We start from the raw sequence: 17,475 nt of genomic DNA, 5'->3' as shown, positions 1-17,475 counted from the left end.
TATTATTGTTGCTGGAATGTTCGGCCTCAAGAAGCGGAAAGAAAACACGCCAGCTTCCGGGTTAGCAGCCTGTCACGTGATTTTGCGCATGCGCAATGTTTCCCCCTCGGTAAAGAAAGCGGTTTCACTTCGATGACTTCTTCTGGATTGTTCTATGCAACATTTACTAGTATTTTATATTTATTTGGAGCTCATTTGAGTCGTTCTTCTAATCAATTACAGTCATGTATGAATATATTAATATTACAGTCATGTGTGAACATTTACATTGTTATTGTCTCATATGCTTATGACATCATTGTATGACATTAACACTCTTTATTAACTCTGGCAGACATGTTCTATTCATGACGTCATACAATATCTTTCATGATCGATGACGTCATCATCACACTTGCCATCACCGGTCACAGGCCCAATCCAAATACACATCTCAATATAAAAGCCAAATAAAAAGCTAAAATAAAGACTCAAAATTCAAATGCAAAAAAACCAAAACAATAAAAAGGCCAAAAAAAGAGGAATAAAAACAAAAAGCCAACCAAATAAGAATAAAAAGACAAATAAAAAGAAAGAAATCCCCCCAAAAAGACAAACAACATTCCAAAAGAAATAAGACAAAAAAAATACAAAGCCAAAAAGCACAATAAAAATCCACAATAAAAGACAATAAATAAAAATCCAAAATGAAAAGTAGAAAAATGGAAGAATAAAAAGTAAAAGAATAAAAAGCTAATACAAATCCAAAATATAAGAAGACAAAAAAAATAAAAACAACAATGACAAAGTCAAAGATGACAATAATACAAATAAAAATAAAACAACACTAATAATAATAAAAAACATAATATTACAAATACAAAAAAAACAAAAATAATACAAAAATATATAAAACAACAATAATACAAATACAAATAAAACAATAATAATACAAATAAAACAACAAAAATACAAATAGAAATGAACCAACAGCAATGCAAATGAAAATTAAACAACAATAATACAAATACAAATAAAACAACAGTAATACAAATAAAAATTAAACAACAAAGATGACAATAATACAAAAAACAAAGATGGCAATAATACAAATAAAAAGAAAACAACAATAATACAAATACAAATAAAACAACAAAAATACAAAAAAATCAAACAACAATAAAAATACAAGTAAAACAACAATAATACAAATACAAATAAAACAAAAATATATATAAAACAACAATAAAAATAACAATAAAACAACAATAATACAAATACAAATAAAACAACAAAAATACAAAAAATATAAAACAACAATACAAATAAAACAACAATAATACAAATAAAACAACAAAAAAATATAAAACAACAATAACAATAAAACAACAATAATGCAAATACAAATAAAACAACAAAAATACGAATAAGAATAAAACAACAATAATACAAATTAAAATTAAACAACAACAATACAAATAAAAATGAAATGACAATAATACAAATGAAAATGAAACAACAATAATACAAATAAAAATTAAACAACAAAAATACAAATAAAAATTCAAAAATTCAAATAAAAATGAAACAACAATAATACAAATAAAAATGAAACAACAATAATACAAATAAAAATGAAACAACAATAATACAAATGAAAATGAAACAACAATGCTACGAATAAAAATAAACAAATAAGATTCTTCATCAACTTTCCTCCTCAGAGTCTTCATCCTCCTCTTCCTCAGACTCATCTTCATCCTCCTCCTCTTCCTCTCTGCTCGCTTGGCGTCCGGAGGCTCTCTGTTGCTACGGCAACCACGGAGGTGAGGACACAGAAGTGAGCGCGAGGGGGCGGGACCTACCTGGAAAGGTGTGGAGGCGGTGCCCTCCAGGGAGTTGTCGGGGGGGTGCAGGGAACTCCTGAACACCTGAAGGCAGCGCTGCAGGTCAGGTGAGCGCTGAGGGAAGGTGGGCGGGGCTTACCTTGAGGTCCTCCTCCTCCTCCACACTGTGGATGCTGTGATAGGCCAGCGTGTAGAGCTCCAAGGCCTTGGCGTGGAAGGACATCTCCACCGTCACAAAGTCACTCAGGATCTTCTGCAGGCAGGACAAACACACAAACACACCTTGTGGGGGCGTGGCTTGGAGGGAGGCGTGGCTTGGGCCGTGGCACACCTTAAGGTCTCGCATCTTCTGCTTCTCAAACTCCTCCATGGTCTCCTCCAGTTGACGGGTGGTGCGTGTGGCGTCCATGGTGGCCCGCTGCAGGTCGCTCTCCGCCTGACGCACACACCACACCATCATCACAACACCATCACACCATCACCACAACACCATCACAACACAACACCATCACACCATCATCACAACATCATCACACCATCATCACAACACCATCACACCATCACCACAACACCATCACCACAACACCATCACACCATCACCACAACACCATCACAACACCATCATCACAACACCATCACCACAACACCATCACAACACCACACCATCATCACAACACCATCACACCATCACAACACCATCACAACACCACACCATCATCACAACACCATCACAACACCACACCATCACAACACCACACCATCACACCATCATCACAACACCATCACAACACCACACTATCACAACACCATCACACCGTCATCACAACACCATCACAACACCACACCATCATCACAACACCACACCATCACAACACTATCACAACACCATCACACCATCATCACAACACCATCACAACACCACACCATCATCACAACACCATCACAACACCATCACAACACCACACCATCATCACAACACCATCAAAACACCACACCATCATCACAACACCATCACAACACCACACCATCACAACACCACACCATCATCACAACACCATCACACCATCATCACAACACCATCACAACACCACACCATCATCACAACACCATCACAACACCATCACAACACCACACCATCATCACAACACCATCAAAACACCACACCATCATCACAACACCACACCATCACAACACCACACCATCACACCATCATCACAACACCATCACAACACCACACTATCACAACACCATCACACCGTCATCACAACACCACACCATCATCACAACACCACACCATCACAACACTATCACAACACCATCACACCATCATCACAACACCATCACAACACCACACCATCACACCATCATCACAACACCATCACAACACCACACTATCACAACACCATCACACCGTCATCACAACACCATCACACCATCATCACAACACCATCACAACACCATCACGCCATCATCACAACACCATCACAACACCACGCCATCATCACAAACACAAATGCTGGTCTTTCTGTCTACACACCTGAGACTGGAGGCAGAGTCAAGGAACACTTACGTTAATTCTACACACACACACACACACACACACACACACACACACACACACACACACACACACACACACACACACACACACACACACACACACACACACACACACACACACAGGTAAAAGATACGATGACTTGGCGGTCCGAGGGGTTCTTCTGGCGAGTTCTTTCCAGCTGATCCATTTGTTTGGACTCTCGTGTTCTGGCACTCTGAGTGGTCTTTACGTCCTCCTGGGTGGACACACGCACACACACACACACACACACACACACACACACACACACACACACACACACACACACACACACACACACACACACACACACACACACACACTTGTTGATGAGCACATGATGCTAGCAGTAATGCCAAGACTTACCCTTTTGCGTCGCACCACAGCATTGTAACCTTTTAACGGCTCAATGACCTTCACCTCCAGTCGCTCCACCTGTAACATCACACCTATTATTATTATTATTATTATTAATGTACTTACTACTATTATTATTATTATTATTATTAATGTACTTACTACTATTATTATTATTATTATTATTAATGTACTTACTACTATTATTATCATTAATGTACTTACTACTATTATTATCATTATTATTGTTAATGTACTTACTACTATTATTAATATTAATGTACTTACTACTATTATTATCATTATTAATGTACTTACTATTATTATTATTATTAATGTACTTACTACTATTATTAATATTAATGTACTTACTACTATTATTATCATTATTAATGTACTTACTATTATTATTATTATTATTATTATTAATGTACTTACTATTATTATTATTATTATTATTATTATTAATGTACTTACTACTATTATTATTATTAATGTACTTACTACTATTATTATCATTATTAATGTACTTACTATTATTATTATTATTGTTATTATTATTAATGTACTTACTACTATTATTAATATTGATGTACTTACTACTATTATTATCATTATTAATGTACTTACTATTATTATTATTATTATTAATGTACTTACTACTATTATTAATATTAATGTACTTACTACTATTATTATCATTATTAATGTACTTACTATTATTATTATTATTATTAATGTACTTACTATTATTATTATTATTATTATTATTAATGTACTTACTACTATTATTATTATTAATGTACTTACTACTATTATTATCATTATTAATGTACTTACTATTATTATTATTATTAATGTACTTACTACTATTATTAATATTAATGTACTTACTACTATTATTATCATTATTAATGTACTTACTATTATTATTATTATTATTATTAATGTACTTACTATTATTATTATTATTATTATTAATGTACTTACTACTATTATTATTATTAATGTACTTACTACTATTATTATCATTATTAATGTACTTACTATTATTATTATTATTGTTATTATTATTAATGTACTTACTACTATTATTAATATTAATGTACTTACTACTATTATTATCATTATTAATGTACTTACTATTATTATTATTATTATTATTATTATTAATGTACTTACTACTATTATTAATATTAATGTACTTACTACTATTATTATCATTATTAATGTACTTACTATTATTATTATTATTATTATTAATGTACTTACTATTATTATTATTATTATTATTATTAATGTACTTACTACTATTATTATTATTAATGTACTTACTACTATTATTATCATTATTAATGTACTTACTATTATTATTATTATTGTTATTATTATTAATGTACTTACTACTATTATTAATATTAATGTACTTACTACTATTATTATCATTATTAATGTACTTACTATTATTATTATTATTATTATTATTAATGTACTTACTACTATTATTAATATTAATGTACTTACTACTATTATTATCATTATTAATGTACTTACTATTATTATTATTATTATTAATGTACTTACTATTATTATTATTATTATTATTATTAATGTACTTACTACTATTATTATGTGGCGGCGTGGCGAAGTTGGTAGAGTGGCCGTGCCAGCAATCGGAGGGTTGCTGGTTACTGGGGTTCAATCCCCACCTTCTACCATCCTAGTCACGTCCGTTGTGTCCTTGGGCAAGACACTTCACCCTTGCTCCTGATGGCTGCTGGTTAGCGCCTTGCATGGCAGCTCCCTCCATCAGTGTGTGAATGTGTGTGTGAATGTGTGAATGTGGAAATAGTGTCAAAGCACTTTGAGTACCTTGAAGGTAGAAAAGTGCTATACAAGTACAACCCATTTATCATTATTTATTTATCATTATTATTAATGTACTTACAACTATTATTATTATTAATGTACTTACTACTATTATTATTATTAATGTACTTACTACTACTATTATTATTATGAATGTACTTACTACTATTATTATTATTAATGTCACCTGTGCTTGGCGGTAGTCCTGAATCTTGGCCAGGTGGCTGGCAAACTGCTTCAAAGCGGTCTTCAGGCTGGGAGTCTCCGTGTCAGAATACTCGCCCAGCTCTCGCACCAGCAGGTCCGCCTTGTCCCGAACACGCGCCGAGTTACGTCCGTACGCCGCCAACGTCTGACACATCTTGCCAAAATGCTTCTCCACGTTACTGATGCGCTCCTGGATCCTCTTGGTCTGATTGTCCCTGAACACACCGCTCATCAATAACACGTTCATATTGTCAACATCTGACACATCTTGTCTGATTGTCCCTGAACACACCGCTCATTAATAACACGTTCATATTGTCAACATCTGACACATTGTCTGATTGTCCCTGAACACACCGCTCATTAATAACACATTCATATTGTCAACATCTGACACATTTTGTCTGATTGTCCCTGAACACACCGCTCATTAATAACACGTTCATATTGTCAACATCTGACACATCTTGTCTGATTGTCCCTGAACACACCGCTCATTAATAACACGTTCATATTGTCAACATCTGACACATCTTGTCTGATTGTCCCTGAACACACCGCTCATTAATAACACGTTCATATTGTCAACATCTGACACATCTTGTCTGATTGTCCCTGAACACACCGCTCATTAATAACACGTTCATATTGTCACCGTCTGACACATTGTCTGATTGTCCCTGAACACACCGCTCATTAATAACACGTTCATATTGTCAACATCTGACACATTGTCTGATTGTCCCTGAACACACCGCTCATTAATAACACGTTCATATTGTCAACATCTGACACATCTTGTCTGATTGTCCCTGAACACACCGCTCATTAATAACACGTTCATATTGTCAACATCTGACACATCTTGTCTGATTGTCCCTGAACACACCGCTCATTAATAACACGTTCATATTGTCAACGTCTGACACATTGTCTGATTGTCCCTGAACACACCGCTCATTAATAACACGTTCATATTGTCAACGTCTGACACATTGTCTGATTGTCCCTGAACACACCGCTCACTAATAACACGTTCATATTGTCAACATCTGACACATTGTCTGATTGTCCCTGAACACACCGCTTATTAATAACACGTTCATATTGTCAACATCTGACACATCTTGTCTGATTGTCCCTGAACACACCGCTCATTAATAACACGTTCATATTGTCAACATCTGACACATCTTGTCTGATTGTCCCTGAACACACCGCTCATTAATAACACGTTCATATTGTCACCGTCTGACACATTGTCTGATTGTCCCTGAACACACCGCTCATTAATAACATGTTCATATTGTCAACATCTGACACATTGTCTGATTGTCCCTGAACACACCGCTTATTAATAACACGTTCATATTGTCAACATCTGACACATCTTGTCTGATTGTCCCTGAACACACCGGTCATTAATAACACATTCATATTGTCAACATCTGACACATTGTCTGATTGTCCCTGAACACACCGCTCATTAATAACACATTCATATTGTCAACATCTGACACATCTTGTTTGATTGTCCCTGAACACACCGCTCATTAATAACACGTTCATATTGTCAACGTCTGACACATCTTGTCTGATTGTTCCTGAACACACCACTCACTAATAACACATTCATATTGTCAACATCTGACACATTGTCTGATTGTCCCTGAACACACCACTCATTAATAACACATTCATATTGTCAACGTCTGACACATCTTGTCTGATTGTTCCTGAACACACCACTCACTAATAACACATTCATATTGTCAACATCTGACACATTGTCTGATTGTCCCTGAACACACCGCTCATTAATAACACGTTCATATTGTCAACATCTGACACATCTTGTCTGATTGTCCCTGAACACACCGCTCATTAATAACACATTCATATTGTCAACATCTGACACATTGTCTGATTGTCCCTGAACACACCGCTCATTAATAACACGTTCATATTGTCAACATCTTACACATTGTCTGATTGTCCCTGAACACACCGCTCATTAATAACACATTCATATTGTCAACATCTGACACATCTTGTCTGATTGTCCCTGAACACTCCACTCGTTAATAACACATTCATATTGTCAACATCTGACACATCTTGTCTGATTGTCCCTGAACACACTGCTCATTAATAACATGTTCATATTGTCAACATCTGACACATTGTCTGATTGTCCCTGAACACACCACTCATTAATAACACATTCATATTGTCAACGTCTGACACATCTTGTCTGATTGTTCCTGAACACACCACTCACTAATAACACATTCATATTGTCAACGTCTGACACATCTTGTCTGATTGTTCCTGAACACACCACTCACTAATAACACGTTCATATTGTCAACATCTGACACATTGTCTGATTGTCCCTGAACACACCACTCATTAATAACACATTCATATTGTCAACGTCTGACACATCTTGTCTGATTGTCCCTGAACACACCGCTCATTAATAACACGTTCATATTGTCAACATCTGACACATTGTCTGATTGTCCCTGAACACTCCACTCGTTAATAACACATTCATATTGTCAACACCTGACACATCTTGTCTGACCGTCCCTGAACACACCGCTCACTAATAACACATTCATATTGTCAACATGAATAAATGATACATGAATAAATGATACATGAATAAATGATACATGAATAAATGATACCTCATCCGGGCGTCGGGAGTTCGACTCATCTCTGCTGAGAAGAATCCTCTGACAATGTAAGAATGGAACCAATCAACCACTGACGTCCCAAGTCCACGCTAACGAGCGCCTAACATGCTTATAACTAGCGAACAGGCTTGTAACTAGCAGGTTAGCAACTAGCTGGTTAGCACCCAGCAGGTTAGCAACTAGCAGGTTAGCAACTAGCTGGTTAGCAACTAGCAGGTTAGCAACTAGCTGGTTAGCACCCAGCAGGTTAGCAACTAGCTGGCTGGCAACTAGCTGGTTAGCAACTAGCTGGTTAGCAAACGACACTTCGTCGTTTCCATGGATTCCTTTTCTTCTTCTTTATTTAGACGGGTGTGTTGCAAGCAATGTTCAGGTGAGTGCTGCCCCCTGCTGTACTTCCAGGTGACATTACATGTCCAGACATGTATAGACATGATTTAAAGGTCACTATTTCCTTCATTTGACGGTTGTATCTTTAAGTCTAGCATGCTCTTATAGCAACACTGTACGTTTATATTAATGACATGTAAGTTTATATTAATTACAAGCAAGCACACTGCGGTCTTACATCACGACACTTAGCGGCGGCAGTCGGAATTACAACAACAGAGCACGAGACTCCACATTCTTCTTCTCCAACATCTTTTGACCAAAACCCTTTAAATGTTGTGTAAAGTCTATTTTCAATGAACTTATTTCAATCACCTCAACTCCGACTTGTTTAGTTTGGCATTTACAATACCCAAAGAAAGCGTTATTACACAGTAATGTCTCGTACTTAGGGTTCATATCATTTATATAGATACATATTTGTATTACATTTATATAGAAACCTTTTAAATGACATTTTAATGATTAAGTATGATTTCCATGGTAAAACGCCGTCTAATGTGCCTAAAATAATAAACTCAACAATATTAGTTCATACTGGAGCGCTTCTTGGCCCTGATTGGCTGCAGCGCGCAAAATGTCTCTCTTCCCATTGGCCGAGATTCCCGTCAGTCACACATGTGCGGGCAGTGATTGGTCGGATGACCGGAAGTGATGTCCGTCGTCTTCCTGAAGTCGAACAGTAGAACCGAGCGGGACGGAGAGCGAAGCTGCTCGGTTGCAACTTTGGCAAATAAGTATCGACTTTGGCAAACAAGACAATCCCGGATGCAACTTTGACAAACAAGACGATCCCCGGATGCAACTTTTGACAAACAAGACAAGCAAAAGTCTTGACTTCACCTGACACCGGAAGTCCCGCCTGTGTTCCGACAAAAGGCGCCTTTTACTGGCTTTAGTGACCGACCGCGCAGTTCCAGCGGCTTCAGCTCGGCGGCCGCAGATGGAAGCTGCCCCGGCCAAGGCGAAGCTGCTGGGCCGCCTGCTGGTGTCCAACCAACTGGACGCCAAGGACGAGCTGGAGGAGGTGGGACGAGCCGGAAGTCGCCGCGAGCACGCTAGCTAGCATGCTAGTTAGCATGCTAGCAAGCTAAATAAACGCTTAGCTTAGCCTAGCCTAGGATGCTAATGGACGTCAACATATTGTATACTTGCTCAATCATTCCGCTCAAAGCTTTCACTTATCGTCCAAAAGTATTCTTCACTTTTTATTTTGAAGAGTGGCGTATCCTCATTAATGTCACAATACTACTACTACTGATCCATCCATCCATTTCCTACCGCTTGTCCCTTTTGGGCAAAGAGTATTATTCAACCAGACCTAAACTAAACTGTGTGTTTGTAGAAACTGGAGCGTTGTGTAGGAGTGGTCCATGCCTTGTCTAATGGACTGTCTGAGAGGGAGGCCAACGATGCTCTCACCGCCAACGTAAGTCATGTCACACACACACACACACTCTAGTAATGTGTCACCATGGTCATTTAGGTGTGCAAAGGCCCTCAGCAACATGACGAGGTGTGTCTGGGTCTCTTCGGTCTGCTCCTCACGGAACCCACTCAGGCCCAGAGGGTAAGACCCTTCACCCTGTCTGCCATCGCCGTGGCAACAAAGGTGTGTGTGTGTGTGTGTGTGTGTGTGTGTGTGTAGTGTTACAGGGACCTGACGCTGATGAACAGGGACGGAATGAGCGTGATCCTGGTAAAGATCAACCAGATTTTGATGGAGAAGTTCCTGAAGCTGCAGGATGTTCCCAGAAAGCAGGTGTGTGTGTGTGTGTGTGCACGTGCACGTACACACACATGGAGCAGAGTGGTCTTTCAACTGTGTACTTACTTGAAGTACTTACATATAGTGTACTTACAAAAACTGTACATACACATAGTGTACATACTTGGCATGTACTTACATATGATGTACTTGCATATGATGTACTTACTTATGGTGTACTTGCATAAAGTGTACTTGCATAAAGTATACTTACCGTATTTTCCGCACCATAAGGCGCCCTGGGTTATAAGCCGCGCCTTCAATGAACGGCATATTTCAAAACTTTGTCCACCTATAAGCCGCCCCGTGTTATAAGCCGCATCTAACTGCGCTAAAGGAATGTCAAAAAAACAGTCAGATAGGTCAGTCAAACTTTAATAATATATTAAAAACCAGCGTGATGTGGGCGCGCATGGAGTCGTATATCAACATGGACGGAGCTGCGTGAAAAAAGCCACCCGGCCTCTTCGCGTAAACTTAAACTTACCTTAACCACTCGCTCATCTTTTCTTCATCCATCCCTTCGAGTTAGCTTTTATGATGACGCCGGCTGGAAAGGTCTCTTTTGGCAAGGTCTTCCTTTTGAATATCACCATGGGTGGAAGTTTCTGGCCATTAGCATGGCAAGCTAGAACCACAGTGAAGGATGACTTCTCATTCCCTGTGGTGCGAATATTCACCGTACGTGCTCCCGTTGTATCCACAGTGCGGTTCACAGGAATATCAGTTGCTGTGAAATAGTAATCCGTGTGCGGATGGAGAGATTGCGTCTTTTCATGAACCGGATCCCTGTCGTTTAGTAGGAGCCATTTTGTGGTCTTTACAGATGTAAACACACAAAGGAAATGAAACGTACGGTAATATCCGCGCGCTTTTTCTTCTTCTACGCGGGCGGGTGGTTGCTTACAGTAGAAGAAGAAGCGCTTCCTGTTCTATGGGGGCGGGTGCTTACCTTGGCGGTTGCTTGCGTAGAAGAAGAAGCGCTTCCTGTTCTACCGGGAAAAAGGATGGCGGCTGTTTACCGTAGTTGCGAGATCGAAACTTTATGAAAATGAATCGTAATATTAATCCATATATAAAGCGCACCGGGTTAAAAGCCGCACTGTCAGCTTTTGAGTAAATTTGTGGTTTTTAGGTGCGGCTAATAGTGCGGAAAATACGGTACATAAAGTGTACTTGTGTGTGTGCACAGCTGGTGTGGCTGGTCAGAGAGCTGGTAAAGAGCAGTGTGATAGGAGCTGATGGTGTCGTCATGACGCTACTCAAACAGATTGCAGGTCAGACACACACACACACACACACCTTTAAGTGTGCACTGTGACAATGTGTGTGTGTGTGCGCAGGAGGAGACGTGTCCACAAAGAATCTTTGGTTGGCGGAAAGTGTCCTTGACATCCTGCAGGAGCAAAAGTATGACACACACACACTTTAAAATGGCAGTGTATGTACCTACTGTGTGTGTGTGTGTGTGTGTGTGTGTGCAGGGAGTGGGTGGTGAAGAGCGGGATGCTGATAGCCATGTCGGTGTACACGTACCTGCGTCTGATCGTGGACCATGGCACTGCCAACCTGCTGCCTCTGCGCCAGAAGGAAGTGGACTTCTGCATCAGCATGCTGAGGGACAAGGTAAGGAGGCGAGGACCCAAGGAAGCGAGGAGGCAGCATGTCAGCTGGTGGTCTTGTGTGCCCCTGCAGTTCTTGGAGTGCGTGATCATGGGCCGAGATCTGGTGCGCCTGCTCCAGAACGTGGCTCGTATCACTGAGATGGACCTCCTGTGGAGAGACCTGCTCCACAACCCTCAAGCCCTCAGTCCTCAGTTCACTGGTGAGCAGCTGCCCCTCCTCGCTGGTCTCCATGACGACACCTGTGTGTGTGTGTGTGTGTGTGTGTGTGTGTGTGTGTGTGTGTGTGTGTGTGTGTGTGTGTGTGTGTGTGTGTGTGTGTCAGGCATCCTCCAGCTGCTCACAGCTCGGACTTCCAGAAAGTTCCTGGCGTGCCGTCTGACCCCCGACATGGAGACCAAGCTGCTCTTCATGACGTCCAGGGTGCGAGTGAACATCTTCACGCCACATTTGTCTTCTCCTGTGCTCACCTGCTCTCCTGCCTGCAGGTGCGCTTCGGCCAGCAGAAGCGCTACCAGGACTGGTTCCAGAGACAGTACCTGTCCACGGTGGAGAGCCAGTCTCTGCGCTGCGATCTGATCCGCTACATCTGTGGTGTGGTCCACCCCTCCAACGAGGTCCTCAGTTCTGACATCCTGCCACGCTGGGCCATCATTGGCTGGCTGCTCACCACCTGCACCGTAAGCCCCGCCTCCAACCGCTCTCACATCATCACCTTTCAACAACGTGTGTGTGTGTGTGTGTGTGTGTGTGTGTGTGTGTGTGTGTGTGTGTGTGTGTGTGTGTGTGTGTGTGTGTGTGTGTGTGTGTGTGTGTGTGTGTGTGTGTGTGTGTGTGTGTGTGCGTGCGTGCGCCACAGTCCAACGTGGCCGCCTCCAATGCCAAGTTGGCACTTTTCTACGATTGGCTCTTCTTCAACCCCGACAAAGACAGCATCATGAACATAGGTGACACACACACACACACACACACACACACACACACACACACACACACACACACACACACACACACATACAGCATCATGAACATAGGTGACACACACACACACACACACACACACACACACACAAACAGCATCATGAACATAGGTGACACACACACACATACAGCATCATGAACATAGGTGACACACACACACACATACAGCATCATGAACATAGGTGACACACACACATACAGCATCATGAACAAAGGTGACACACATACAGCATCATGAACATAGGTGACACACACACACACACATACAGCATCATGAACAAAGGTGACACACATACAGCATCATGAACATAGGTGACACACACACACACACACACACATACAGCATCATGAACATAGGTGACACACACACACATACAGCATCATGAACATAGGTGACACACACACACATACAGCATCATGAACAAAGGTGACACACATACAGCATCATGAACATAGGTGACACACACACACACATACAGCATCATGAACAAAGGTGACACACATACAGCATCATGAACATAGGTGACACACACACACATACAGCATCATGAACATAGGTGACACACATACAGCATCATGAACATAGGTGACACACACACACATACAGCATCATGAACAAAGGTGACACACACAGCATCATGAACATAGGTGACACACACACACATACAGCATCATGAACATAGGTGACACACATACAGCATCATGAACATAGGTGACACACACAGCATCATGAACATAGGTGACACACACACAGCATCATGAACATAGGTGACACACATACAGCATCATGAACATAGGTGACACACACACACACACACATACAGCATCATGAACATAGGTGACACACACACACACACACACATACAGCATCATGAACATAGGTGACACACACACACATTCAGCATCATGAACATAGGTGACACACACACACATACAGCATCATGAACATAGGTGACACACACACAGATACAGCATCATGAACATAGGTGACACACACACATTCAGCATCATGAACATAGGTGACACACACACACATTCAGCATCATGAACATAGGTGACACACACACACATTCAGCATCATGAACATAGGTGACACACACACACATTCAGCATCATGAACATATGTGACACACACATTCAGCATCATGAACATAGGTGACACACACACACACACGCAGACAGAGAAGTGTGTGTTGTAATCCAGGCCATGTGATGCAGAGCCGGCCATCTTGGTGATGCATCATTCCATGAAGCCACACCCTGCCATCACCGCCACATTGCTGGACTTCATGTGTCGGGTGAGACTCCTCCCCCTGTCCTTGGTCATGTGACCTGTGGGCCCAATAGGAAGCATGTCCCTGTCTCCTCAGATCATTCCTCATTTCTTTCCTCTGTTGGAAGTTCAAGTTCGTCAGGGTGTCTTCAACTCACTCACCTTCATCATGGAGAAGAGAGTGCTGGCGTAAGACACACACACACACACACACACACACACACACACACAGGGGTTGTACGGTGTACCACTACTAATAAAAAAGACTTGAGGTGGCATTGCTGCCAAAGATGCATCATACAAAGTAGAAAAGCAGTGAAGTTGTGTAAATGGTCAATAAAAAGAGAATACAACAAATTATTGACCATTTACACAACTTGACTGCTTTTGGCTTCTGTACATGTAGTGTACTTACAGAAAGTGTACATACGATACACACAGTGTACTTAGATTTAGTGTACTTACATATGATGTCCATTGACACACGAGTGTAAAATGATTGTTGTCTGCTAGTCACTTGGCGCCATTGTTTGACAATCCAAAGTTGGACAGAGAACTGCGGTCCATGCTCAGAGAAAGGTTCCCTGAGTTCTGCAGTGCTCCCTCACCACCTATGGAAGGTACACACACACACACACACACACACACACTTGGGTGTTGTGTAAAGGTACGTGTGTGTATGCAGTCAAAATGGATGAGATGACGTCTATGGATATGGACAACCACATGATGGACAAGGAGGAAGGTTGCTATGACAACGCAGAAGCTGCATTCAGTGATGATGAGGAGGAGGTCAACAACAAAGGTGTACATCATCATCATCATCATCATCATCGTAACACTAACTCACCTATGTGTGTGTGTGTGCAGGAAAGAAGCGGGAGTTCAGGTTCCATCCAATCAGAGAGGTAGTGAAGGAGGAGCCTGCTGACATCACACCCTGGCTTGACCAATTAGAAGACACCATGAAGGACAAGGTCGTCCAGCTGCAGAAGTCAAGGTCAGACTGGGCTGAAGGTGGACTAGTAATACAGTGGAACCTCCATTTACCAACCCGATTGGTTGTTAAGCAGGTTGTACTTGGTCAGGTGACTTGAAAAGAGAAGTCAAGCAAGGCAAGATGTGTAGCAAACTATCTGAGTACGCAAGGGGCCTAGATCTTCCTGCTAAATGTGTACAAGCACATTCAATTATATCACTTTTTACCCCAAGTCCTTTCCTGGAAATAAACATTTCTAGGGCTGCAGCTAACGATTATTTTTCTATCGATTAATCTATAGATTATTTTTTCGATTAATCGGTTAATCTATAGATTATTTTTTTCGATTAATCTATAGATTATTTTTCCTTTTACCGATTATTTTTTTTATTTAAAATGAAGAGGAAAAAATAAATGTAGGCCAGTTTTTCCAAAAGGCATGGCTTTTATTTACAAAAAAAAAAGTATGGCCACTCAGTCAACATTGACAACAACATGACAAAATATTCTGTAACAATGTAAACATTTAAAACTTTTAACATTTAACAAAATTAAAAGTAGCTTATTTGCTTTTTAATGTGCAAATATAAAAGTAAACATCCAGTGCAAATCTTAATATTCTGGAATAGTATAAGCATTTCAAAAGTACGGTAAAAGTATTGCTTATTTTGCTTTAAAATGTGCAAAAATAAAGATAAACATCCAATACAAAAAAGTGCAAAACGGAAATATTCTGTAACAAGTGTAAACATTTCAACAAAAGTAAAAGTATTGCTTACTTGCTAAAATGTGCAAAAATAAAGCTAAACATCCAATACAAAAAAGTGTAAACATTTCAACAAAAGTAAAAGTATTGCTTATTTTGCTTAATAACACAACAATGATAGTATGATTAAAGTGAAAGTTAATTGTTGGTTTGTACATAGTATATGTAACTGTTAATGTTGTAAAAGGTATTTGCACAACTAATTAACGTTAGCGTTTGTGACACGTCTTGTGCCGTGGGGTTCTTTCAGGACCGACAGACTGAACGCCAGACGGCTTTGCCAGGTTTACAATCTTTTAATTTTACACAAAGTCTTTTCTCTTCCAACTCTTTTCTCTTTCTTTCCTCGCTTTTCGGCTCCTCTTCCTCGCTCGCTCGTCGTCCCCTGTCTCTGTCTCTCCTCCTCTCTCGCTCCACGTCAGCTTCACTTTGGCTCCTTCCAGTCTCTCTTCCCTCTCTCTCTGCTGCTCCCCTTTTCTTCAACGAGAGGAGATTGGATGCTCCCGGCGCACCCCGCCTCGCCGCTCGCTCGCCGCCGCCGCCTCTCCACAGCGTTAAAGAGGAGCGCGTCTTTGTAAACACTGAACAGGCACGCCAAACGCGCCTCTCAGAGCAAACGGTGCTTTAGTTTATGAATTTACAACGCAGATACAAATGACACATTCATGTTTTTGTGTAATGATGACAACGTATACGCACGCGGACGATTGACTTGTTGATGGTAATGGCAAGAACGCTGTCGGGGGTTTTCTTTTCAAATGTTCGTTCATAGCCGTTGTGCTGCTATGATAGGCCATTTCCGCTCAACACAGTGTGCATACAACAACATTATAACATTATTAGGCCGTTTATTGAAATACTCCGACACTTTTGACGACTTTTGGCGTGCTTTTTTCCCCTCGCTCGCATCGTCTGCTTTGCGCTCCGCCATGACAGTAGTGTGACGTAAATATGCGACGCGCCGACGCACAAAAACGGCGTCGACGTATTTACGTAACAGATGACGTCGACTATGTCGACGCGTCGTTTCAGCCTTAAACATTTCCCACCTTCACTTCCCGTGGCTGTAAAGCAGAAGGTCTTGGGTTCGAATCCCAGTCGCAGTAGTAATTTTAGTGTGGTTTTTAAACTTCTGCTTCAATGATGTTAAAC

The 17,475-nt window shown here is 40.4% G+C and overlaps 2 protein-coding genes across 5 annotated transcripts in view; one reads left to right on the top strand and one right to left on the bottom strand.

Annotated features, from left to right (window-relative positions):
• Nucleotides 1–162: 162 nt before the first annotated feature.
• On the bottom strand, nt 163–8,745 carry LOC133577299 (CBY1-interacting BAR domain-containing protein 1-like). Of its 4 annotated transcripts, none has more exons than XM_061930994.2 (8): nt 8,535–8,745; nt 5,819–6,053; nt 3,772–3,840; nt 3,521–3,622; nt 2,158–2,262; nt 1,966–2,079; nt 1,845–1,922; nt 163–1,788 (listed from the first exon to the last, which is right to left on the bottom strand). In XM_061930994.2, the coding sequence occupies exons 1-8, from the start codon at nt 8,561–8,563 to the stop codon at nt 1,687–1,689; spliced, it is 834 nt and encodes a 277-aa protein (XP_061786978.2). In that variant the 5' UTR covers nt 8,564–8,745; the 3' UTR covers nt 163–1,686. The 4 variants fall into 4 exon arrangements, with proteins under 4 accessions (XP_061786978.2, XP_061786981.2, XP_061786980.2 ...); XM_061930997.2 differs by having other exon boundaries at nt 174–1,782; nt 1,845–1,910; XM_061930996.2 differs by having other exon boundaries at nt 232–1,788; nt 1,845–1,910.
• An 851-nt stretch (nt 8,746–9,596) lies between these two features.
• Nucleotides 9,597–17,475, top strand: part of ints3 (integrator complex subunit 3) — a 21,795-nt gene continuing 13,916 nt past the window's right edge. The window contains exons 1-16 of the mRNA XM_072912598.1: nt 9,597–9,960; nt 10,279–10,362; nt 10,420–10,503; nt 10,582–10,695; nt 11,894–11,978; nt 12,045–12,111; nt 12,186–12,327; nt 12,397–12,526; nt 12,650–12,747; nt 12,813–13,004; nt 13,184–13,271; nt 14,524–14,603; nt 14,676–14,767; nt 15,092–15,198; nt 15,264–15,383; nt 15,449–15,578. Of these exons, the coding sequence (XP_072768699.1) occupies nt 9,877–9,960; nt 10,279–10,362; nt 10,420–10,503; nt 10,582–10,695; nt 11,894–11,978; nt 12,045–12,111; nt 12,186–12,327; nt 12,397–12,526; nt 12,650–12,747; nt 12,813–13,004; nt 13,184–13,271; nt 14,524–14,603; nt 14,676–14,767; nt 15,092–15,198; nt 15,264–15,383; nt 15,449–15,578 (1,697 nt within the window). The 5' untranslated portion in view covers nt 9,597–9,876. The remainder of the gene's footprint in view (nt 9,961–10,278; nt 10,363–10,419; nt 10,504–10,581; nt 10,696–11,893; nt 11,979–12,044; nt 12,112–12,185; nt 12,328–12,396; nt 12,527–12,649; nt 12,748–12,812; nt 13,005–13,183; nt 13,272–14,523; nt 14,604–14,675; nt 14,768–15,091; nt 15,199–15,263; nt 15,384–15,448; nt 15,579–17,475) is intronic.

This window comes from Nerophis lumbriciformis, linkage group LG37 (assembly GCF_033978685.3).
Source record: "Nerophis lumbriciformis linkage group LG37, RoL_Nlum_v2.1, whole genome shotgun sequence".
NCBI lineage: Eukaryota > Metazoa > Chordata > Actinopteri > Syngnathiformes > Syngnathidae > Nerophis > Nerophis lumbriciformis.
The sequence above is the reverse complement of the archived record's forward strand: the minus strand, read 5'-3'. Positions and strand labels throughout refer to the sequence as shown.

What these genes read in the sequence shown, in the direction of transcription:
- LOC133577299 (XM_061930994.2), bottom strand. Translation starts at nt 8,563, where the DNA reads ATGAGTCGAACTCCCGACGCCCGGATGAG. An exon ending in ACTCCCGACGCCCGGATGAG is followed by an intron (nt 6,054 to 8,534) that starts GTATCATTTATT and finishes CGGTGTGTTCAG; the next exon opens with GGACAATCAGACCAAGAGGA. An exon ending in AGAAGATGCGAGACCTTAAG is followed by an intron (nt 2,080 to 2,157) that starts GTGTGCCACGGC and finishes TCCTGCCTGCAG; the next exon opens with AAGATCCTGAGTGACTTTGT.